Source organism: Gekko japonicus, unplaced genomic scaffold (genome assembly GCF_001447785.1).
Source record: "Gekko japonicus isolate JY-2015 unplaced genomic scaffold, Gekko_japonicus_V1.1 scaffold1858, whole genome shotgun sequence".
Taxonomy (NCBI): Eukaryota; Metazoa; Chordata; class Lepidosauria; order Squamata; family Gekkonidae; genus Gekko; species Gekko japonicus.
In genome coordinates, this window is record NW_015177068.1 from 237,348 (window position 1) to 261,613 (window position 24,266).

At 43.0% G+C, this 24,266-nt stretch overlaps 2 protein-coding genes across 2 annotated transcripts in view; one reads left to right on the forward strand and one right to left on the reverse strand.

Moving 5' to 3' along the window:
- Nucleotides 1–4,902: 4,902 nt before the first annotated feature.
- LOC107124700 (carnitine O-palmitoyltransferase 2, mitochondrial-like) lies at nucleotides 4,903–23,061 on the reverse strand. Its single transcript, XM_015428199.1, has 5 exons — nucleotides 22,817–23,061; nucleotides 20,093–20,173; nucleotides 16,570–16,676; nucleotides 11,346–12,644; nucleotides 4,903–5,368 (listed from the first exon to the last, which is right to left on the reverse strand). Exons 1-5 carry the CDS (start codon nucleotides 22,990–22,992, stop codon nucleotides 5,034–5,036), a joined length of 1,998 nt encoding a protein of 665 aa, XP_015283685.1. The 5' UTR covers nucleotides 22,993–23,061; the 3' UTR covers nucleotides 4,903–5,033.
- RHOBTB3 (Rho-related BTB domain containing 3) overlaps nucleotides 22,767–24,266 on the forward strand; it is a 59,676-nt gene continuing 58,176 nt past the window's right edge. Inside the window, exon 1 of the mRNA XM_015428200.1 lies at nucleotides 22,767–22,843. The gene's annotated coding sequence lies outside the window, so the exon portion shown is untranslated. The remainder of the gene's footprint in view (nucleotides 22,844–24,266) is intronic.

Genomic DNA, 24,266 nt, shown 5'->3' on the forward strand with positions numbered 1-24,266 from the left:
CCAAGTGGCACTTACCTTGCTGGCGGGGGACTCCCATGCGGATCCCGGCACGCCGCATGCACGTCACAGGGAAGTGACGTCATGACGCCAGGCCCGCTGGGGGCGGGGCCATGACCATACAAGGGAAAACCATAGTGTTTTCCCTTGTATGACCGTGGCCCCGCCCCCAGCATGCCCGGCATCATAACGTCACTTCTCTGTGACATGCACGCTGGGGCGGGGTTCCCCCTGGGGCCCGATTCCCCGGCATCGGGGAACGGGCCTCTGGGGCGGGGGGTTTTCCAAAATCTAGAACATTCCACACGCTCCAAAATCAGTTCGCTCTCTGTCTATCAGAGGGTCTCCCTATTCACTGGCTGCTTTGCCTGAGTCCTGCCTCCAACATTCTAAACATTTTGCTGTTCCTCCCCCCCCCCACAGCCAGTCAGAACACAGAGGTTATTTGCATATGCAGCCTCATTGGCCTTTGCCTCGGAACACAGAGGTCATTTGCATATGCGACCTAATTAGCTTTTGCCTCTAACATTCTAAACACTTTGCTCTTCTGAGGTAAAATGTGTCCAATCTCCAGGTGACGGCTGGAGATCACTCAAAATTACAACTGGTTTCCAGATGGCAGAGATCAGTTCCTTTGGAGAAAATGGTGGACTCAGTGTCATTATACCCTGCTGAGGTTGCCACAGCATATTGACACTGAGTGTCCAAGGCCGGGGCACCCACCCAGAGACTCTTTCTAGAGGCCGTTGTATTTATTTCCACAACGGGCCTTTTTCCTAGTTAGATAAATAAAACACATTTCTGCTACAATTTGGACTGGTCATTGCTTTAAACTAAGGGTCTAAAGGGAACTATCTCCGTAAAAACTGATAGCAGTTCCATGCTATACCCCAGGCTCTTGCTAGTTTTGCCTTTGTAGCTAATTCCCTAATCAAAGCTGTCTTGGGGTAACACCGGCAGGGGTGGTGAACTGATCTGGATAGTCCAACGTCAGAGATTCATGGTTCTTGTTGGTTTCTAGGTGGCTCTGGGGGATTTTTGAGAGCTCCCCCAGTGATTCTGTGGAGGCCCTTGTAGCCCCACGGAATGGGCTGACTGGGACCATAAAGAGATGCTCCTTGACATCCTCTTCCATGCTCTGTGAGGCCCCCAGCTCCTTCGTTTACCGGGGTGATATGAAGTAGACCAGAAAACAATCAGAGCAGTGTTTGTGGAAGGCTCAGGATGAATCGGACAGAGCACATCCTAGAGCCAATCTCCAGGCCTATGAGGTGCTGGCGGCGGCAGTGAAGAAGGCTTTCTTCTCTGCCACAATTGCTTAAGCAGGATCTCAACCAGCTCAATTGTTTAAAGTGGTTTGTAACTTGGTAACATCTAAATCTGACCTTGCTGGTAATGAAAATTTGGCTGCAAGCTGTGATGTTTTTGTAAGGTTCTTTGTTGACAAAATCTCTCATCTGTTGTCACTTGGAGGCCAAGTTGAATGCAGATCTGGTACTTGAGGTGTCAGAAGCACCTGATTGTCATTTTGTTATGGATAGTTTCAAATTGATCCTGCCTATGGATGGTAACAGGGTCCTTGGGACTGTGAGGGCCACCACTTGTGTTCTGTATCCAAGCCCATCCTGGCTTTTAAAAGCTTGCTGGGAAACGGTATTGGAGCCATTAATGAAAGTCATCAATGCCTTCCTGGTTGAGGGGGTTCTCCCTAGGCCTTTGGAAGGAGGAAGTCATTAAACCTCTGCTCAAAAAATCTTCACTGGCTAGGGATGATATGGCTAATTACAAGCCAATCTCCAATTTACCTTTTCTAGGGAAGGCAATAGAGCATGTGGTAATAGAACAGCTCCAGGATTTCCTGGATGACACATCTACCCTTGACCCATTTCAATCTGGTTTAAGGCTTGGGTTTGGTATTGAGATAACTTTAGTTGCACTGGTGAAAATGGGACAGACTTCCCTGTTGATACTGTTGGACCTCTCAGTGGCCTTTGACACCACTAACCACTCTGTTCTTATCCACTTGCTTGAATATGGAGTTGGCATTGAGGGTGTAGCCCTTCAGTGCGTTCATTATTTTCTGTCTGACCAGAATCAAAGTGTCTCTACAGGAGGTTAAGGTCAGCTGGGTGGAATTTATCTTGTGGAGTGCCACAGGGTTTTGTTCTCTCATCCATGCTTTTATCCTTCCTTCTATCAGATCACCGCTCTCATATCATCTTTGCAGTGGCGAGGCTTCTCTCTATTGCTATGAGGGTTTGAGAATATACAGTTAAAGCTCTGGCAGGATGACTGCCTTTGTATATTTAAAATCTGTGATTCCTATGTTGTTATTGTTTTCTTTTTCAATCTATGCCAATAAAGGTTTTGACTGACTGGCTATATATATATATATAGCCACTGAATGAGATTCTGCAGAGCTTTGGGGTTAGGTGTCATCAATATGCAGTTGACACCCAGCTCTGTATTTCATTATCCAGGCCTCCAGAGCTGTAGTCAGGTGACTAAGAACAAGCTGAAACTGAATCCAGACACACTAGAGGTAATGCTGGTTGGGAACACCGATTTTCTAAAGGAACTGAATTCACTTGTCCTACATAGAGTAATGTTGGCTTTTTCAGATCAGGTCAAGAATAGGAGTGTGCATTCTGATGTACCTGAGCCAAAAATATATCCAAAAAATACCTTTATTAGTATTTTTCAGGTATATTTTGGCTTCCCAAGTATATCCAGGTTTTCTCAGGAAAACTGCAAAAAAAATCCCAAGAAAATTCCATATATATTCAGGAATTTCCAGTAGATCTGAAAACACCAAGAGGCAGGAACAATCTGCTCTCTGTTTGTCGGGCTTCTGCAGTCCCTTTAAAGAGGCTGCAGAAGACAGCCTCCACTGGCTCGGCTTGGGGCTGGCTGCCTTCTCCTGGAGCCTGATTTAAACTGGGCTGCAAGAGAAGTCAGCCCAGGATCAGCCTCAGCTGGGGCTGGCTCCTCTCGCAACTCGGTTTAAACCAAATTGCAAAAGAGGATCAGCTGGGGCAGTGGGAGCTGAGAACTCCACACCACCTCGGCTGGGGCTGGCTCCTCTTGCAGCTTGGTTTAACCCAACCTGCAAGAGAAGTCAGCCCAGGATTGGGATCTGGGATTTTTTTGGAAATCTGTTCCCCCCCCCCCCAGTACCCAAACCGTGAAAAACAAACAGAAAAAAAACTGCAGACCCCTAGTCGAGAGCTTGGGCCTGCTTAGGGACCATGACTTGCTGTTTGAAAAGGAGGCTAGCATAGTGGCCAGGATTGTATCTGTGAGTTACATCTGATTTGGCAGATCTTGTTACCTAGACTCAGCTGATCTGGCCACACTGATCCATGCTTCTGTAACCTCATGGTTGGATTATTGCAATATGCTGTACATTGGGCTGCCTTTCAAGACAACCCAGAAACTATAACTGGTCCAGAATCCAGCAGTTGCCCATTTTGAAACAGGTACACTGGTTGCCAGTCTGCTTCTGAGTTCAATTCAAGGTTCTGGTTATGACCTTTAAAATCCTTAACAACCTGTCACCCAAATATTTGAAGGACCATCTCCTTCCATATGTCACAGTCGTCAGGCCGCCATCTATTGACTATCCCACACCTAGGGTGGCCTATCTGGCATTGCTTAGAACCCAGGTCATTTCCATCATGGCTCTGGCTCTGTGGAAGGGGCTCCCAGAAGAGGCTCCCTCCTTGGAGATCTTCAGGAGATACTGCAAGGCCTGCCTGTTTGCTAGAGCTTTTGAGGGGGCTTGAACAGCAGGCATCTTTTAAGAGGGTGAAGAGGCAAAGATTTGGGGTTTGCTGTTTTATTTTTGGTTTTAACAGAACATGTTTTTACCTGTTATCGTAAACCACCTTGAACCATGAGGAAATGATATAAATGTTTTAATAAAAATAAATAAATAATACGTGAACAAAAAGAAAAAGTTTCCTGCATTCATATCATCATTCCTCCTAATAATAAAGTAACTTCCCTCATTATGATTATGAAATTTCCTCAAAGGAAAAAAATATACCACAAAATGTCCTAAAGAGGACTGATTGTACTCCAGGAGGCACAGAATTTTGGGGGCAGTTGAGAAAGAGGATAAAAAGTCAGGAGAGAAAATCAGCCTTTGCCAGCCTCTGAGAGCTTACAGAATTTCAAAATCGCCCCTTCCAGGATTCTGTAAGCTCCCAGAGGCTGGCAAAGGCTGATTGGAGGGTGGGGGGGGGAAGGGTATTTGTTCCCCCTTTTTGTTAATTTACAAAGTCATATTTTTCTGCATAAGTGTATAGTCCCTTGAGTCATGTAGATACCCCAACTACACAGGATTCACGATAGGCATTTAACCATCAAGTTTGCTATTAGAGGGAGCAAGCTGGGCAGCTGCAAGGAATTACTGGGGTGGGGGAAACAAATTTAGAGTCCATTGAGTGGAGGATGATTTTGAAATTTCCCATCCACACACCCAAATTTTCCCCTATAGGATTTTATATACAGTTAGGGGCTTAAGCAAGTCAGATTCCCTAGTTCTCTTTTCTTTAAATGACACTTGATATTTCATGCTTCGTGTATCATTCTCAGCCCCCCCCCCCAAAAGGGAGGGATTGGATTGTACCTTTGGTATTAATACCATACTTTCCCAAAGTGTCCAAAGTGTTTGAATCACATGTGTACAATAGAACCCTGCAGAGTTTGGGATTCAACTTACAGTTAGTGAGCAACTCTTCACCTCAAGGTAACTTCCTAAGGTATGGCAAAACTCCCAGAGATTAAATTCAATAGAAAAATCTTAGTATATTCTTTAATACTTAATATAAAATTTAGAATAGTAATATACACCAAGAACAAGAGATGAGCTGGTATCCATTAACTTTTTGTCTAGGGGTTTGTTGTTGTTGTTTTTGCTTTTTATAACTTTGTCATTCTAGTTAATTTTCTATGTTCATTTTATTGTATCTTACTTAAATATTTTGGTTGATTTTGCACCATTATTTCTTCTGTCATCAATAACAACATTTTTAATACTGTGTAAGCGCCCTTCCTTCTAAGACATCAAATATATCATTCAAACTATACTCAAGGCATCTTAGAAATTCCTCTAAGTCTTCCTCTAAATAACTAGTCATATTACCTCCTATCCAAGTATCAAAGACATTATATCCAACTCCAAAACCATCAGGCACCACTGGTCCAAACCCACCATAATTAACAGCTGGAGTGCTTAACGTACTAGTTGAAATTATAATATGGTTTATATTTTTGTAGGCTGGATCATTATAAAAATCAGGCATACTTCCACCTTTGACCTGGATAAGGTACTTCAAGGCAAATAAATGACGATCAAATCCTTGGCCTAGAGGGAAAAAAAGAAAAGGCAAATGAAGTGAGTATGGAAATGAAGTGAGTATTTATAAAAATAAATTCTCATGCTAAGTTTTTTAAAAAGTAATACCACAACCTCTGGCATGATCCAGTGAAGATTAAGCACTTTGAAAACCCTGAGATTTCAAAGTGAGAGTTATGGAGCTACTTAACATGACCCTACTGAAATCAATGAGATTTCAAAATGCTTAATGTTAATTGTATTGTGCCTCTTTGACCTGCTGTCATTTTACTTAGTGATGTCCTCCAAACTACCCATGAAAAGACTCTATAATTAAAAGTGGGCACACTTGTTTCAGCTTTTATCTAAAACCTTGATTTTCAGGCTATGTTTCTCTCTGTTTAGGTTATCCTGAACTTTTTATTCTTGTCCCTTCTATGCAATGCTTGTTATTCCAGAAACTGAATGTGTTCAATCTCTGAATTGATTCTAAAAAGTGAATACTGTTTCCTAGGACCCAAATAGCAAGCACAGTGAAAGGATTTTGTCAGAAAAAAAATACAGAGGGATCATAAGAACATAAGAGAAGCCAATGTTGGATGAGGCCAATGGCCCATCCAGTCCAACACTCTATCACACAGTGGCCAAAAATACCAGGTGCCATACCAGGATCCTGATGGTATGCCCCCCCCCCAAACTTCATGGAAATCTATTGTTCAGAACCTAATTGTCAGCAGAGCTCCAGTGACAGATCTTTTCCAGCACACTTTCCAGCTGCAGCTCCTTGTACCTTCCTCCTGAGGATTAAGGATCCTTGGGAATGGTCTCAGATGTGGCACCAGATTTTAGAGTTTAAAAAGGAAGGTTTATGGAACCCTCCTGCATAACTGAAATTCGTGCTTCAGAAATGAAAGGACTTAGATCCAGTCATAAGGCAACAGAACTAGTTAATAGTTTGACATCAGGACATGTAGAACTGAACAAAGTACAGCTGAAAAGGGAAAGGAATGTTAAATAAGGTCTTCTAAGTCTGTTTAATTAAGAAGGGACTCAGAAGCCCTGTTTTCTTGCTACACAGAAGCAGAATTCCCATTTATGCAATTCACAAACTAGGGGGTAATGAATTTCTTTTGGAGATGATTGCCAGGGCTTAAAAGTAAAATATTGCTATTTTAAAATAAAATGTATATCTAAATGCATCTGTACAGTTCTGGGAAATGTAAAAACACATGCATCATTTATAAAAATAATCTTCATTAATTCACAGTTCCTAAATGTCCCTGACCATTAGAAGTATTTCTGATTGATACAATATTTAAGGTATTTTTTCCTTCATGAACATTGGGGCATTCCTCATGTATCCTGGTTTGCCACAGGTACCCAGAAGTACCTAACAGTGAAATGCCTTTAGGTGGCTCAAGTGGTTAAGACGCTGAACTGCAGGCTGTGGAAGGTCAGTAGTTCAGCAGTTCGAGACCTGGGTACCGCATGACGGGGTGAGCACCCGTCTCTAGTTCCAGCTCCTGCCAACCTAGCAGTTCGAAAGCAAGAAATTGCAAGTAGATAAATAGGGACCACTTTGGTGGGAAGGTAACAGTGTTCCGTGCGCCTTGGTGTTTAGTCATGCCTGCCACATGACCACGGAAACGTCTTCGGACAGCGCTGGCTCTTCGGCTTTGAAACGGAGATGAGCACCGCAACCCTAGAGTCGGATTCGACTGGCTTTCGAGCAAGGGGACCTTTACCTTTACCTTACCTAAATCTAACCCATCCTTACTAAACAACTGGTAGGAAATTATGAAGTTGGGACCCACAGGGAATTAGAGGTAATAAACAACTGGGATATTTCCCTTTGCCTTTATAATATTGTGAAACAGATGATATTTGGAGTTATAGAAGTATCTTCTTGTTCTTATAACCCTGAGACAGCAATACAAAGTTATAGCACAATTGCCCTATATTGCTGACAACTAAAGTTTGGGGCTAGGCGAGCAGCAATAATTTCTTCTAGGTGCAAACCTGTACTGTACAGTCAGAGGTGCATTTTAAAGGCTACTCTCTGTACTGTTGGAATTTGGGGTGGAAATTGGTGGCTCTGTCTAGTTCTTGCATTTTTCAGAATTCTCCTTCATGCCAAGGAACGGGGGGAGGGGGATCAACATTAAATTTTGAAGTAAATTCTGTCAAGGCTTGCATGTAGCTTAATGTTTCCACAGGCACAAAGCCTTTGCCCACTGAGTGCAATTCCCACTCCCCCTGCTTATGGCCCCTCAAAATACCCCCGGAATGGAGTGTGAGGTGGGATTTCAAGTTGCAGAGCATGGGGGGGAAGTGCTACTGGCTGTGGAAACATTAGTCTGTATCCAGTCTCCAAGTCTGCTTTTAGAATAAAAGCAAGCATTCAGAATGCAGACTGTAACAAATAGGTTTTGAAGATAGCATTTTTACAGTAATTTCGTCCAGGACACACTATTGACAAAACCTGTTGACTTTGGAACAACCACATCCAAAAGCCAGCTATGTATACAAATCTAGAACCATTTGGTGTCCACAGAACCTGGGAAAGCAGAGACAAATGCAAAACATATTTAACTAGAGGATTTGATGTTGTCCATTTTAGGGTGGGGGGGAGGAAACCCATTTTCTATAGTTTTCAATGGCATCTATTGTACATCTATTGTACATACTTGTACATCTATTGTACATACATTTGACCTTCTTCATCCTTCTGCCTTAAATCTCCCTATTTTTCCAAAATCTGACTTCAACTTACAAAGAAAGTTTAATGTTCCTCATTTCAAGATATTTTGTACCCTCATAGCTCTTCATTTAGAAGGCTTCTCTTCCTTTATTTCAAATGTCAGGTATAAGACAGTTTAATGTCATTAGCAGTCTGGAGAAAGGACATATATTCTAGTAATTACATAATTACATTATTACTCGCGGGGGGGGGGAGAAGAGCTCCGTCTCCTCCATCCCCCCCGCTCGATCTCCCCGAGGTGGCGGCAGCGAGGCCGGTCCTCCCCCCCTGCCCGGCGGCGGAGGCGAGTCCGGTTCCCCCCCCGGCTCCCCCCCTGGCCGGTCCTCCCCCCCTTTGCCGGGCTCGGCGACGGCGAGGCCAGCTACAGAGCGTTCCCTGCGCATGCGCATCCGTGAGTGCATGCGCAGGGGACGCTCTGTCACTTTCGGGGGGATTTAAACATCCCCCTGAAATTTTTTCAACTTTTTGGATTTTTGTGCACACGTGGGGACTGCCCCACGTGTGCACAAACCTCCCCCCCAAGTGCCCCTGGAGCGCGGATTTAGCGATCCGCACTCACGGGGGCAACTTGGCTATTAGTATATAGATTATTTATGTATTTATATCAAAAACAACAGAAAAGAACAGGAAAGGGAAAAATTCAAAACCCAGTCAAAATTTTAAAAAGAAAAATAAGTATATATAAAGTAGAAGCAAAAATATAACAAGAGTGGTGGCAAAATTTGAAATTATTCTTTATGCATATGATCTTTTATTGTTTAATTCAGAACCTCAGTCTTCCATTCCTCTATTAATGAATAGGATCAATACCTTTGGAGACATTTCTGGCTATTCAGTTAATTGATGCCCCGGGAGACAATATATCACAGAGTGTATTTGCTTATGCTCATTTGTGGTAGTGCTCAGAAGTCATTACTTAGCTTGGAATATTGATTCATAGAAATATTACACATAAGATTATGCTACATTTTAACAAGCTAACTGCTAATATATCTTTGGATTTGGAGAGATGGGCAAACTTGTCTTTATGGGACAAAGTAAACACACTCAAAATAAATATTTTTATTTTATTTATATTTTATATGCAATTCCTTTACATATGCCTTGTAGATGTATTCATAAAATTATTTATTTCAGAAATGTATGTGGTGTTCCTTACTGCTTTGGATTTCTTTAAAGAGAATGCAACTCACATTCAATGAAGGAGGATTTGGTTTCCCCGATCTCAGTTTCTATCATCAGGCATATCTGTTAGCTTGCATTAATTACTGGGATTGCTTCTTACAGTTAGACAATCTATCTTGGCCCCTCTTGGAGGCTTCCTGTCTGGTACCACTCTCTAAGTGGAATGCATTAGATTGGATCCTGTATCTCCTGCAACTTCTGCAGCTAGAAAACTATGGTGCATAAAGTCACAACAATATCAATTTGATCCATTTTTATATTAAATTAACATTATGGGCCAATCCAGACCTAAAAATTGGGAAGAAATCTTTTTTTAAAAAAAAGAAAAAGAAAAAAGACTTGGACCAATAGGGGGATTTTTATGTTGGACCAATTGATAAGACCCTGCTAAGTTTGTTTGCTTTTATGAGGCAATTTTGTTCTTTGCAGAGTATTTAAGGTCTTCATTGTGCTGCTAATTTCATGACACTGGCTAAATTTTCAGTTTGTTTTTTTCCTCAAGAAGGACAGAGTATTGAAACCGTTGAGGATGAAAACTAAACTGTATAACCAAATGGAAAAAAATTGCTTTGTACTACTTTTATTCTCTGGAGAAATCACAGCAGCCACAGGTCCAGGAGTGTCGATTTGAATGGACCCCCTGCAAGCTAAAGGCATCGGACTTGCAGTGGACTTCCTCAGGATGCCCCTCTACGAGAGGGGGGAGGTCTAGTGCAGGAGGAGGGTTGCAAGTTGGAAAACCAAGTTGATGGGCAGTTACAGCAAGGGCAGCTGGTGATGCCAAGTCTGGCAGGCGGGTGTCCAGAGGCACAGAAGTTGAGGATCTTAGGGTCCAAAGTGCAAAAGGGGGGAGATCTAGCGTGGGAGGGCGATGGGAAGTTGGAAAACCAAGTCAATGGGCAGGTACAGCAGGGGCAGCTGGTGATGCCAAGTGCACCCCCCCAGGTTGCTTTGACAATTAATTGGTTTGACAATTAATTAGTTGGTGGCACCAACGCTGTGGAACGAGCTCCCCAATGAGATTAGAGCTCTACGGGACCTCCAGCAGTTCTGTAGAGCGGTAAAAACGGAGCTGTTCCGCGAAGCATTCCAATAACAACTGATTGCTCCGGTGGGGCTGCACTAGCACTTTATTATAGGATGCCGCTGTATTTATTTATTTAGTCTAACTGTATTTATTGAAATTGTATGAATTGCATTTTATTTTGTATTTGCTGGTTTTAAACTGTATGTTGGTTTTAAATTGTTTGTAAGCCGCCCTGAGCCGCTTCGGCGGGAGGGCGAGGTAGAAATTTAATAAAGAAGAAAGAAGAAGAAGACGACTATGATCATGAGTTTTTGTCATTTTCTCAGTTAAGGTCTAGATATGACTTGTCACCTTCCGTTGAATGGCAATATTTACAACTGCAGCATCTATTGGTATCTAAATATGATTCGGCAGCATTAAGTGTTCCCTTTGCTTCTGGAATCTCTGAGTTGATGCAGAAAACGAAACCTATAATACTTGTTTATAAATATTTCTGTTGATTATTAAATACAATATGCAGAGTCTCATGAAATAAGGACTTGTACTACAACAATGGAGAGATAAATGCTCACCTCCTGTAAATCAATGAATTGAGGACCTTACAACTTTATCAATATTTGAAAGCATGGCTTATAGACAAAATTTGTCCATGAACTTATTTTTCAATATTTGGAAATCTTTTATAGAAACATATGTGTAGATCTGTAATTAAATTATAAAAGTTGTTATATGAACTCTATATTCCTTAGTAAGTTATTTAACAAAACTAGGAAAAGCCAGAGTAGATATTACTCATATTTCCAGGTGAAAACTAAGGAAAAGACATTTTAAGAAAACTCACCTTTTCATATATTTTGTAAGACTTGTAAAACAGTAGAAATGTTATATTTTTAAAAGCATTTACATATTTAAAATCCCATCTTGGTTTATAGTACAATATATTTATTGTGATAAAAATCCTAGAAAGACTTTCTCACAAAACTTAACTAGAATAAATATTATATATATATGACAAAATGTTGAAAAGGCCTAACCTAGTGTAGCTTCCAGCTGCAAGCGTCTATGGTACTTTGAACATTCATCAATCATGTTTTTCATTTCTTCAATGCTATACTTTCCTCGTTCATCAATTAATGCATTTGCACACTTTTTTGTGTACATAGATGTTGGCCGAATTGTTTCAGTACGGCCATGCTTAAAAGCAGCAGTGCTGCACGCTTCATAAGAAGGAACAAATTTTCCATACTGGCGATAGGCAGACATCTGACATGCAAGCTGAAACACAGCATCGGGGCTCATTTTTTGACTCACTACAAACTGTTTTCCGAATTTATTGTACCTGAATGTTCTAAAAACTATTTTTTTCCTTTTTTCCTCAAATTTCGTACGTGCAGCACTTATAGCAGATGTTATTGTCTGGCTCAATTTAAATTCCAGTTTGTCACATGATGTAACAAACAAAGCTGGACTGGAATTTGGTAAAACTGCAGGATGCTCTGTACTGTCTCTGTAGACTTCGTTAACAAAACGTAGAACTGCAACTCCATCTCCCCAAGAATGTTCAAAATTTACTCCCGCAGTGCCATTACTCGTGATAATGAGACTAAAAGATTTGTCAAACCAGCGATTGAAACCATATCCATGAAGCATACAATGGGAGAGTTCAATTTCGTCTTGTGGGGAAACATCATCTAAACAAAGACAAAACACTGCACTGTCAATTTTCTTGAGGTATTCTTCATTACCTTTTTGGACAAGAAATTGCCTTACTGCGGCCCAAGTATTTCTGTCTTCAGTTGTCAAGTAGGAAAGTTCAAATGCAGGCAACCGATCAGCATCATATATTATCTGTGTTAAATGAGCCTGGATTTCCGATGGATGTAGAATGTTACCAAAAGGATCCAGTACTTCAAAAACATAAAAATGGCCATTTCTCATCACCAACAAATGTCTTGCAAATTCACTTGTGAACAATGTATCTTTGGTTAAATTAGGAATTCTGGTACTGTTGAAGAGTGACCTATACTGTGACATATCTAAAGGATAAGCATTCATCATGTATGCTCCATACCAAGACACAGAAGGTGGAAGAATACGGAGAAAATGTCTGAAAATTTTATTCTGACCCCATTTAGGGTTGACATAATATATATCTGGCCGCAAAACGTTATTCTTCAGGGAATTAAGAAACTTTAAAGATGATACAACCAGGTTTGTTGCTCTTACTACTTGACAGTTGTATTCTGGTTTTGGATCAGGATTTAAGGCAATAAAAGGGTTGTAGTTAAAGACAACTGGATCTCTGGCAGAAAGATACATATCATACCAGGGCCCTAAAAATAAAAAATAATTCAGTTATTAAATACATTGCATATAGCATGCTGTATTCTAGGCATAAATGGTTTGAATATGGAAACAGGCAATACATTATTTAGACATATTGCTTATCAAGGATCAGATATATTGCTTATCAAGGATCAGATAAATTTCTATTTCCCGGTCGAAGGTGAGATGGTTCATATGAATATAACCCAGATATTATTTTTAGGTTTGAGATAATTATTTTTAATTGATTTGTATATGTTCTGTATGATAGGATGTAGAGAATGGTGGAGACGTGGAATCTAAGCCTCCAGGTGCTGCTGTCTCAGTTCTTGGTCACCGTCTTGAAGCCATGGTCAAGTGGCTAAGGAAGAACAAATTAAATCTAGATAAGATGATGTTGGGTGGAAAAGCTATTCTTGGGAGTGACTAACCTGCATTAGATGGGGTGCCACTGAAACTGACAGACTCGGTATTTTGGGAATACTCCTGAGCCTGACCCTATTCATGGAGCAGCAGATTGGTGTTGTAGCTAGCAGCACCTTCTTCACCTATATCTGGTCAGGAAAATTTGGCAATGTTTGGACACTGCTGATGTGGCCACACTGATCCATGCTCCTATAGCCTCAAGACTGTATTATTGTAATGCTGCAAGGAGCTGCCACTGAAAATGGCTTGGAAACCGCAGTTGGTCCAGAATACAGCAGTCTGTCTATAAATAATAATAATAATAATAATATACTTTATTGTCATTGTACACAGTACAACGAAATTAAAGGTGCAATCATTTCAGTGATCTACAGCCATACACATATACACTCACACAACCATTCACAACCATCCCATAACTCCCTTAAGGTTCACATTGCAACCTAAACCACCAAATGTATGTTAGTTGTACTAATCTAGTGGTGTATTGGCTAAGAGTGGCAGATTCTGATCTGGAAAACCGAGTTTGATTTCCCACTCCTCCACATAAAAGTTGCTGGGTGCCCTTGGGCCATTAGCAGCTCTCTCAGAACTCTCTCAGCCCCATATACCTGTCTGTTGTGGGGAGAGAGGAATGTGATTGCAAGCCACTTTGAGACTCCTTAAGGTAGAGAAAAGCAGGGTATAAAAAACTATTCTTCTTCTTCTACCCATATGACAGTAGTATTAGAATAACTGCACTGGCTATACCTGTTTGCTTCAGAATACAAATCAAGGTGCTGCTCTTGACCAATATAGCTCTTTATAGTCTGGGTCCCTCATACCTGAAGGACAGCTTCTCCCCATAAATGAGCCTGAACAGATGTTCAGATCATCACAAGATTTGCACTCTTTTTCCTCCTTAAAGGAAAGATTTGTAACTACCAGGACAAGAATATTTAATATGGTGGTCTTGTCCTGGTGGAATTGGCTGTCAGTTATAGTAAGGGCTGCCTCTCAGTCAATGTATGCAGCAGTGTAAGGCCAAATGATTCCTGACTTGGTTTCAAGCATGCTTAATTGAGTCAATTTTTTAATATGTCAGAATTCCTGCTTGCTTTATTCCACTTGTTTTATTTTTCACTGTTTTGAGAATCAAGGAAAAGTGATATAGAAATACAGTAAATAAATATGTATATAATAACACATGCAATCTCTCCTAAAGTGTGATAGTATCATCATTTTCACATGGTCTTGCCACAGCCACTGTAAGGACAACAGCAACATAGCCATTCTACTCCCAAGAAATAAGCAAGGAGGAGTTGTGTTAATCTGACCTGAATAAATCATAGAATGAGAGAGTTGGGTCATACAGGCCATCTAGCCCAACCTCTTGCTCAATGCAGGATCAGCCTAGAGCATCCCTGACAAGTGTTTGTCCAGCCCCTGCTTAAAGACTGCCAGTGAGGGGGAGCTCACCACCTCCCTAGGCAGCTGTTGAACAACTCTTACTGTAAAAAGGTTTTTCCTAATATCCAGCCGGTACTTTCCCACCCTTAATTTAAACCCATTATTGTGAGTCCTATCCTCTGCTCCCAACAAGAACAGGTCCCTGCCCTCCTCTAAGTGACAGCCCTTCAAATGCTTCAAGAGAGCAACCATGTCCCCCCTCAACCTTCTCCAGACTGAACATTCCCAAGTCCCTCAGCCTTTCCTCATAGGGCTTGGTCTCCAGGCCTCCAATCCTCGCCACTCTCCTCTGCACCTGCTCCATTCTGTCCACATCCTTTTGTGAAGCCTCCAGAACTGCACACAATACTCCAGGTGTGGCTTGACCAATGCAGTGCACAGCAGGACTATCACATATTGCATTTCAGATGTTATGCCTCTGTTGATACACCCCAAGATCACATTAGCCCTTTTTGTCACTGCATCACACTGGCTGCTCATAATTTACGGTCCACCCATACCCCAAGATCTTGTTCACACATACTGCTACCCAGAAATGTATCCCCCATCCTGTATGCATGTTCCTCATTTTTGTTACTCAGATGTAGAACTCAGTACTTATCCTTGTTAAATTGCATCTTGTTCACATCCGCCCACTTTTCCAGTGTGTTCAGACCTCACTGAATTCTATCTCCTGGCATGTTTGCTGCTCCTCCTAATTTGGTGTCATCTGCAAATTTAATGAGTAGCCCCTCCACAACCTCATCCAGATCATTTATAAAAATACTGAAAAGTACCGGGCACAGAACCAAGCCTTGTAGCACCCCACTGAACACCTCCCTCCATTCAGATGAAATACCATCGACAACTACTCTGAGTGTGATTCCCCAACCAGTTCCATATCCACCTAACTATCCTAGGGTCCAGTCCACAGTCCTCTAGTTTATCCATCAGAACATCATGCGGAACCCTGTCAAAAGCTTTACTGAAATCCAGTTAAACAACATCAACAGCATTCCCTCAATCCAGTAAGCTTGTCACTCACTACACAGTTACAACTGTGGTGTTTTGGTAGTATATGTCCTAGTAAGATATTCCTCTTAGGCTTGTAGTAGGTCCCACAAAGTCAGCAACAACAGTGGAGGAACACCAGGTTGAGGGTAGGTTTTTAAACATGACTTATCAGGACAGCATTGAGCTGTTTCATGTACTGTTTTAATATACTGCAAGCCACTATGGAAAAAAAGAGAAACTTATAATACCTTTTGAAGTTAAATATCCCTGTTGTGCAGGCAGCTAATATGAAATATTTTTATACTTTAAATTACACATGTAATTCAGTTATCACCTACTATGTATTTTCTTAGTACCCCATCCTCCCTCCAAGCTCAAAATAACTATAGCAAGTTTCCATGCAATCTCCCATCCATGTACTAGACCTGCTTAGCTTCCAAGCAGGTATACAATAAATGCTTTAATTTACCTTTATAAAATAACAATCCTAAACATTTGGACCTTCACTTTCCTTTCTGAACTGGAAACACAAAATTCCTAACAGGAGATTTCTATACAGTTTCATAGAGAAGACTGCTATTTGCTTTTAATCTAGGACAAAATGAGATAACATAATAAGTATAAGCAGAACTAAAAAAAGTAAATCTACTTAATAGAGAAACAGCCATTCATATCACCATTTTGTTCATTTGCAGGCGTTTAATTTTCTACTTGAATAACATCTTGATTGCAACTTGCTTAACTTGATTGTGTAAGAATTATATTATGGGTCTAGATTGTGATTGGAGGACAGTATGTAAATTATATTATGGGTCTAGATTGTGATTGGAGGACAGTATGTAAATCTCCTGGTGGAGAATTCAGCTGCAGTCCCAGAATGAGATCGAATCCTTACATAATCATTAACCTACAACAAAGTGTGATATGGCATTAAAACAAACAAACCCAGCAACCACGGGTAACATGGTTAGTAAAAAAGTGGCCCCTAGACTGACTCAAAAATCAACACCAATATAAAAGAGAAAGTACCCTAACATGTTTAAAACATTGCAAAAACAAACAAACCTGAGATATAACTTGTATGCTTACTATTCCTATCATGTTCAAGAATATCACGGTGTAAGATCATGCCCATTCCATTTTCAAATTCTCTGGCAAGTTTTTCAGTATGTCTGTAAATTAAAATGTGTTAATCCTTACATAATCTGACTGTAATAGTATGTTTTAATTAAAGTACTTTTAATTATAACATTTAAAACATCATTCAATTTTCAGCAATGTCACCAAATGCACACACAGAAATTAATATAGGTTGAACATAGTTCAGGTGAGTAGCTGTGTTAGTCCGTAGTAGTAGAATAAAATTCAAGTCCAGTAGCACCTTAAAGACCAACAAAAATTTCCAGGTATAAGCTTTTGTTAGTCAAAGCTCACTTCATCAGTTGTAAACTGTAGGTTGTACAATCACAGTACTTTTGTAATTTAATACCACAAATATTCAATATGAAACTATTTTAAAAGTCAGAAGTATGCATACTGTAGAAATGATTTAAAATTTAATAAATACTCCAAACCAGCCCCATAGCCAGAAATTTTGGGTTGGTAGGACATGGGGAAATTTTGTGGGGCAGCAGGGGGAGGGGAGGGGCACAGGCAGCCCCCATTTGAAAAAAAATGTAAAGGGTTCCCTTTAAATTGTATTTTTCAAGCAGGGGCGGGGGCTGCTAGTGCCTGAACTCCAAGTAGTGAAATCACCACCTGAAGCTCAGGGAAGGCATGTTGCTTCCCCTCTCCCTCCCTTCCTGCAAGATTTAAAGGGCCTTCCAGCTGACAGGTGGGCCATCCTGTTCCTGCTAAAGTTGGAGGGCTCTTTTAATGTCACAGGAGGGGAGGGGCAGCAGCTGTTGTGGGGCATGCGTCACATTTGAGGTGGTGGTGCCCCAAAATGCCCCACTGTAGGTATGGGCCCGCTCCAAACAGAAATACTAATACTTCTATACCGCTCTATGCTTGGGAAATTTAGATGTGAATTTCTGTCAGGAGTCCACAGATCTGTTCACTAGGTTGCCAGTGGTGGCTGCCTCTGTGCCTCTGGTGACTAACCAGACCTCTCAATGGCTGCAGTTACACACACTAAATAATCAACTTTTAATTCACTTTCAGTGCACTTTCCAACTGGACTTTACTGTGTGAACTGGCAAAATTCAGTTGGAAAGTGGATTGAAAGTGGATTATTTAGTGTTTGTGACCACAGCCAATAATTCATTAATTGTACAGAACTCAGAGGGAGGAAGGATATTTCGCTGTACCAGGCACAATGGGAAAGAGCTACCCCTCCCATGAGTCCTCTGACGCGGACAGAAAACTTAGGAGAGACATCAGTCTCTCACATCACAGTTGGCAATGGAAAAGCAAAAGCAACAAGAAAGACTAAGCAAACAAGAAAGATTATGTTATTTCTGAAATTAGTAGTTAGACAAGATCTCTCCCCCCATCTGCCCAAGTTCTGGAGCTGAAATCTTCAGTTTTGAGAAGCCAGGTCTTAATTGTCTGGTTTAATGTATTTAAACCTTGCTAGCAGAAAAGTGGAACCACTTTTGACTCAATGTGTACTCTGACATAAAAGATTCTGTTCAAGACACATGTCTTTAAATTTATTGAAATAATGTATCAGTATATATAAAACAAGAATAGTAGCATAGATAGCAGTCCAAGAATTTCTCTCCTCAAAAGTTCCTTCCTCAAGATTTTTACTGCTTCTTTTTAAACAATGTATACTCTTATCTCTCAGTTCCATAGTAACCAATTTGGAATTAACTCTCAGACACAACAGGACACGTGTTTGCTCTCTGCACAAGAACTAAGGAATGCAAACATCTCAGACACTAATGTAACTCAGTGTTCCCCAATTCAGAGACCAGTGTTTTTCCATATCTTCAAGGCTAAAGAAACTATCACAGCGAGCACCAGAATCAAAAGTCACCAGATCAAGAAGTATCCATCTCACTATGTTTGTGCAGAGTTTTCAGGGGAAGTCTTTTTTATATCACTTTGTCCTGGGGCTTAGAACAGCCATCCTTTAGAAAAGCAATAGTAAGTGGTATGTGCAAATTCAGTTACACACGGGTCATTTAGTAGAAAAAGAGGTGCAGGAGCTCATCAGCATAACTCATTAGCATAACTTAGTTGCATATGCCACACCCCCTGGCATCAGATGGAAGGGAAGGCAGTTTAAACCCCGTCCCCTTCCAAGGCAGCCGTGGGGCAGCCATGGGGCAAGCCAGCTCCTTGGATGGAAGGGGAGGGGATTTAAACTCCGTCCCTTTCCATGGCTTGCCCGTGCGCCCCACGGCTGCAGGGAGTGCAGGTAAGCCGGCGCCTGGGATGGAAGGGGACGGGATTTAAATTCCGTCCCCTTCCAGGGCTTGCCCGCGGGCCTCATGTTTGAAGGGCGTGCGGGCAAGCCGGTGCCTGGGATGGAAGGAGAGTGGGTTTAAACCCCTTCCCCTTCCATGGCTTGCCAGCGCGCCCCCACGGCTGTGGGGCCAGCGGGCAAGCCAGCGCCTTGGATGGAAGGGGAGGGGATTTAAACCCATCCCCTTCCAAGGCTTGCCCGCGAGCCCCTTGGCTGCAGGGCATGCGGGCAAGCCGGCACCTGGGATGGAGGCGAAAGGGATTTAAACCCCGTCCCCTTCCAAGGCTTGCCCGCGCGCCCCGCAGCTGCAGGACGCGCAGGCAAGCCGGCTCCTCGGATAGAAGGGGAGGAGGTTTAAACCCTGTCCCCTTCCATGGCTTGCCCACGTGCCCCAAGGCTGTAGGGCGCGCGGGCAAGCTGGCGCCTGGGATGGAAGGGGAGGGGATTTAAACCCCATCCCCTTCCAAGGCTTGCCTGCATGTCCCGTGGCTGCAGGCCGTGTGGGCAAGCCGATGCCTGGGATGGAAGGGGAGGGGATTTAAACCCCATCGCCTTCCAAGGCTTGCCCGTGCGCCCCACAGCTGCAGGGTGCATGGGCAAGCCAGTGCCTTGGATGGAAGGGGATTTAAACCCCGTCCCCTTCCATGGCTTGCCTGCGCGCCCCGCGGCTGCAGGGCATGCGGGCAAGCTGACGCTTAGATGGGCTGCTGGGAGCAGGGGGTGGGGCTTGATCATGTGCCCGCCCCCGGACTTCTCACTCCATCAATGCCGCTCCTGTACGCTCCGGCCCCAACCAACCCCTGGTTACACATAAGTTCAACAGAATTCCAAATGTGCTTATTCGGAAGTAAATCTGATTAAGTTAATGGGACCCACTCTCAAATAAGAGTGCATTAGATTGCAGTCATAAGCAGTTTTCAGTTGGGTATGTATACAAATAAGTCATAGTGTTCATGAAAAGGGCAACTTTTGAGAAGGGATTTAAAGGAAGAGAAAGACAGCACCACACAAGTTTTCTATGAGAATGTTCAGAGTATGGGGTAGCAAGAAAGGTTTAATAGAATCATTTAAGGATGGAGGATTTTGGGGAACAGAAGGTGGTTGAATTGGAGGAATAAATCCTGCCTCATTCCTTTGCACCTATAATCTTTTATGTAATTCCAAATGTCATACCTGTATTGTTCATCATTCAACAGTGGCTTCTGAGCAGCTAAATATCGGTTGATAGTATCCTCCAGTTTTGGAATAGGCAATCTAAAAAATTAACAAAGCTATAATCACCATTACAAACAAACCAGCAGAAGTTAATACAAAAAATTACTAGCCTATCTGCCCATACCTATGTTAGTAATTTATGCTATAGTGATACCTGGCAAACAAAAGGTTATATTGTTTTCCCTGCCTTGTTGCCTACAGATCATTCATACCTGACAAATAGAAGTGACTTTTAAAAGCAAAATGGAAGGAAGCTTAACCCTCAAACAACAATTGCAGGGTATCCAGTGTTCCCTCTAAGCTGAGTTAGTGTGAGCTAGCTCAGAGTTTTTTAGCCTCCGGCTCACACATTTTTGTCTTAGCTCAGGAAGGATGGCTCAACAGCAAACTAATTTATGCAGTAGCCAAATCGCTCACTCACAACTTTAATGCCAGTAGCTCACAAAGTAGAATTTTTGCTCACAAGATCCCACAGCTTAGAGGGAGCATTGATTTTCACACCCCCATTGTCTTTTTTTTTCTTCCAGAATGCAGAGATAAGTGTCTCCAGAATTTGTTCCTTTTAGGACATTGTACAGTACAGTAATAAACAATGTTTCCAAAGTACAGCCAGTTAACAGTTACAAATTGCTTTCTGTGAACAAAAAAGCACCCTGGGGGAAAAAAAACCTCCAGGAATCTATGCATTTTGCCATTGGGGTAGTTTTTCACCCTAGCCCATGAAACATATTGGGTAGAAAAAACAGCCCAGGAGTTCATTAAGAAAACTCTGATCCAAGAAACAATTTTAAGGGTTCTGGAGAGACTGCCCCTTCATGACAAACTGAAGACCCTTTCTGATAACTAGAACATTTCCTCACCACAGAGACACACATTTGTGAGGTAGGAAAAGCACTCAAACTATATGGGAAGTTGTCTTAGAGTAGAAATTATACCACAAATGCATAGGTGTAAGGTTTTTTATATAATGTAATTTGAGGATTAAATGATCAAAGGACTGGAGCATCTTCCCTATGGCTGTTAAATGATTTGCGAATTTTGCGAAGAGGCCATGACAGAGGCTCCTAAAATTTGTGGAGAGAATGACATCTTTCTCATTCTTTCATAATATTAGAATTTACACCTAAGAACGGACATACCTGGAGATCTGGGAACAGATTTCTTGCATTTTTAAAAAAGGAGAAATAGCTGATAAAGGGGGGACCTGATTTGGGAAACAGTGGTTTAATCCTCTTAATTTGTCTCGGTTTTTTTTTTTAATTTTTAATTTGCCAGCTGCCCCCCTCTGCCAGGAGCTGCTACCATCCCCACAGAAGGAAAATAAGAGTTATCTGTATGCCCTCACAAATAGCACGGTGCTTGTTAAAAATAAATGTATATGGGGTTAGGGTCTCTGAGCTTGATATGAACTGGGCCTTCCCACAGCAGCTATTTCCACTTAAACAATGAGAAAGTGCCATGGAGGAGAGGAGAATGAGGTAAGCTGCTCTGGGTCTCCCTTGGGGAGAAAGGTGGGATATAAATGAATGAATCAAATAAATAAATAATAAAAAGGAGAGACCTCTACCTGCAGCCTGAAGTAGTACAGCCTATTATATCACCTTGGAAGTCTACCACCTCATTCTGCTACATAGACTTCTGAAATCTTTTAAGAAAGGTTAGACCACTGGTGATTCAGCATAGTTTCCCTCCAATGTTTGCAATAGCTGGCCAGCAGCTTAAGAAGCACAAGACACTCCAGGCAATGGCACAAAATAGTCTTGCAAACCACACAATGTTGTTCTTTGCAGATTGGGTTTGCTACAGAAATTGCTTGCTTTAATGTGAGTACTGTCTCTCCATGGCACAGGAACTGCTGTTTATAATCTACATAAATCTGGCAGCAGACTTCTTAGGAAAGATGACAATATAAAGAACCAGGTATCACATTGTGCAGAAAGAGAAAGATCTTGTTCAGATCTTTTAAGCACCAATGCTTTGTGATGATGACTCTTGGAATGATTGTGTACTATGCCTTTGAGTTTTCTCTTTCATTTCATTATAATGTCATACTTCAAAATAAATAAATAAATAATAAGCATTCTGTCTGATAATGGCTTTCAATCTGAGTGCAACTGTTTGGGTTCACTGTCCGAATGTCGAATTTCCACTGTGTGACTACTGAGCTTCCAGCCATTAGGTCTGGTTGTCCCTTTGAACACACAACTACTGCTACTACTACTTTTTTAAAAAATGCCCTAAGAGACTAAATAGTTAATCAAGGTTTGGAGTCAAGTAGTAAAGACTGAGACTACTAGTTTCATCAGAGCGGAAAATTCAGCATGTGATAGAAATAAATAAGTTTTTTTATTAAAAGGTGGGACTCTCTCCGCGGATAGCAACAGGAGTTTCAAAACTGCCCTTAGCAGGCAAAGGAAGGCTGGTGCCATTCCTCCCCACATCCCAGTTGATGCCACGGGAGACAACATTTCAGCTCTGCAAGCTGTAAAAAGTATACCCCCCTCCCCTTTTTAAAAGGAGAGGAATTTTACTGGCGTTTTTGCTGGAACAGAGAAAGCAGACCGGGCCAACCCCCGCCTGGCCGAAGAGGGAGAGCCCTTGGCGGGAGGGGGGGTGTTTCCCTCCCCTCCCCTCTGGCTCGGCTGTGCTTCCCTCCGTCAAGCTGGAGGAACGGAAAGGAACCTGGGCAAGCTGTCCTGGAAGTGCATGGTAGGGATGGTGCTCCGGTGCACGAACTGATGGTCCGTGTCTTGTTCCGACACGATGCCCTCCGGCTGCCCCACGGTCCTCCAATACGCTCGGCGCCCGACCAAGCTTAGCAGAGCCGCGGCGCGCCATTGGGGCCTAGCTCGATGCATGGCCACGCCACTTGGAGCGAGGCGGGGAGAGAGACTAGACGAGGCACGCCAGGAGGCTCCGCCAACCGATCCCCGCCACCACGCGCGCCTTCGAATGGCGGCAAAACGGCCGGGGAGGAGGGGAAGGGCTCGAAGCCGGGGGGGGAGGGGGAGAGCGAGGGCGGCGGCGCAACAGACGGCGCGAGCGAGAGGCCGTTGCCATGCTGCCATTCGAAATCCGCCTAAGCGCCCCGCCCTTCCCGTGCACTGGCGCCGCAACGTCAGCCGGCGTCCGGAGCGGGGTGGGCCAAGCGTTTGCTTCTGAGCCGTTACGGGGGAGATAGGGAACGTTTTGAAGGGGCGAAATTGGACGTCGCCTTTGGTCACGACCGCTTGTTTCACCCTCTCCTCCAATTCCTGATAATATTGCTGTGCATTATTTATAATATCTGAGAACCCACGGGACTCATCTCCACGTGTCTCTGAATTAGATATGAGGTTTCTTTCGCCTCTAGGTTTTACAACTGTAAATGCGTGTTTAAAAGACATTGGCTGCGGTCAGACGACAGGCCTAAGGCGGCCTGACCCCGCCTCTAACTTCTCCGCTTTTTCTTGTAACAGGGAGTTTTGATCAGACATCCCACCTAGGGTTGCCACAGGTCCTCTCTGCCCACTAGCAGGGGGCGGGGTAGGGTTGCAGGGTCCAGGTTGGGAAACTCCTGCAGATTTGGGGACATAGTCTGGAGAGGACAGAGCAGCGCCATAGCTAGGGATATTTTTTTGCGGGGGAGGGGCACCAGCTACTTAAAGTTAATTAGTGAAACTCTTTAAGGCAGCCCTGCACCCCCCACCAGATTCCAGGGCAAGGGGGGGGGGTAATGCCCAGCAGCTGCAGCTTCCTCTCTTCCCCGGAGCACTGCATGCCTGCTCAAGTTGTGAAGCTAGACAGGGAGAATTGGGCAGCAGCATTCAGGAGGGGGATTGGCAGGGGATGGAGGGGAGAAAGAGATCCTGTGGTGGGAGTGGGTAGAGGCAGCAGGACGCTCTGCCCAGCCCACTCACTGGGGCTAACACAGCAAGCCCGCCTGCCCACCCACTGACTCCGCACCACTGTGCAAGCCAGGCACCTCCTGCTGCTGGGACTGCCACCTCCGTTGCACTGTTCTGGATGTCGCTGGCTGGGAGTGGAGCAAGGTGGGGAAGCGGCCAAGGCGCTCAGTTGTCTGGCTGCCAGGTCAGAGGCAGCATGGCATGGGCAGCAAGTTGAAGTACTTTGGGGCCAGCCTGGGAGGGAG

What these genes read in the sequence shown, in the direction of transcription:
- LOC107124700 (XM_015428199.1), bottom strand. Translation starts at nt 22,992, where the DNA reads ATGCATCGAGCTAGGCCCCAATGGCGCGCCGCGGCTCTGCTAAGCTTG. An exon ending in TTGAATGATGAACAATACAG is followed by an intron (nt 16,677 to 20,092) that starts GTATGACATTTG and finishes TTTAATTTACAG; the next exon opens with ACATACTGAAAAACTTGCCA. An exon ending in GCAGCTGGAAGCTACACTAG is followed by an intron (nt 5,369 to 11,345) that starts GTTAGGCCTTTT and finishes TTTTCCCTCTAG; the next exon opens with GCCAAGGATTTGATCGTCAT.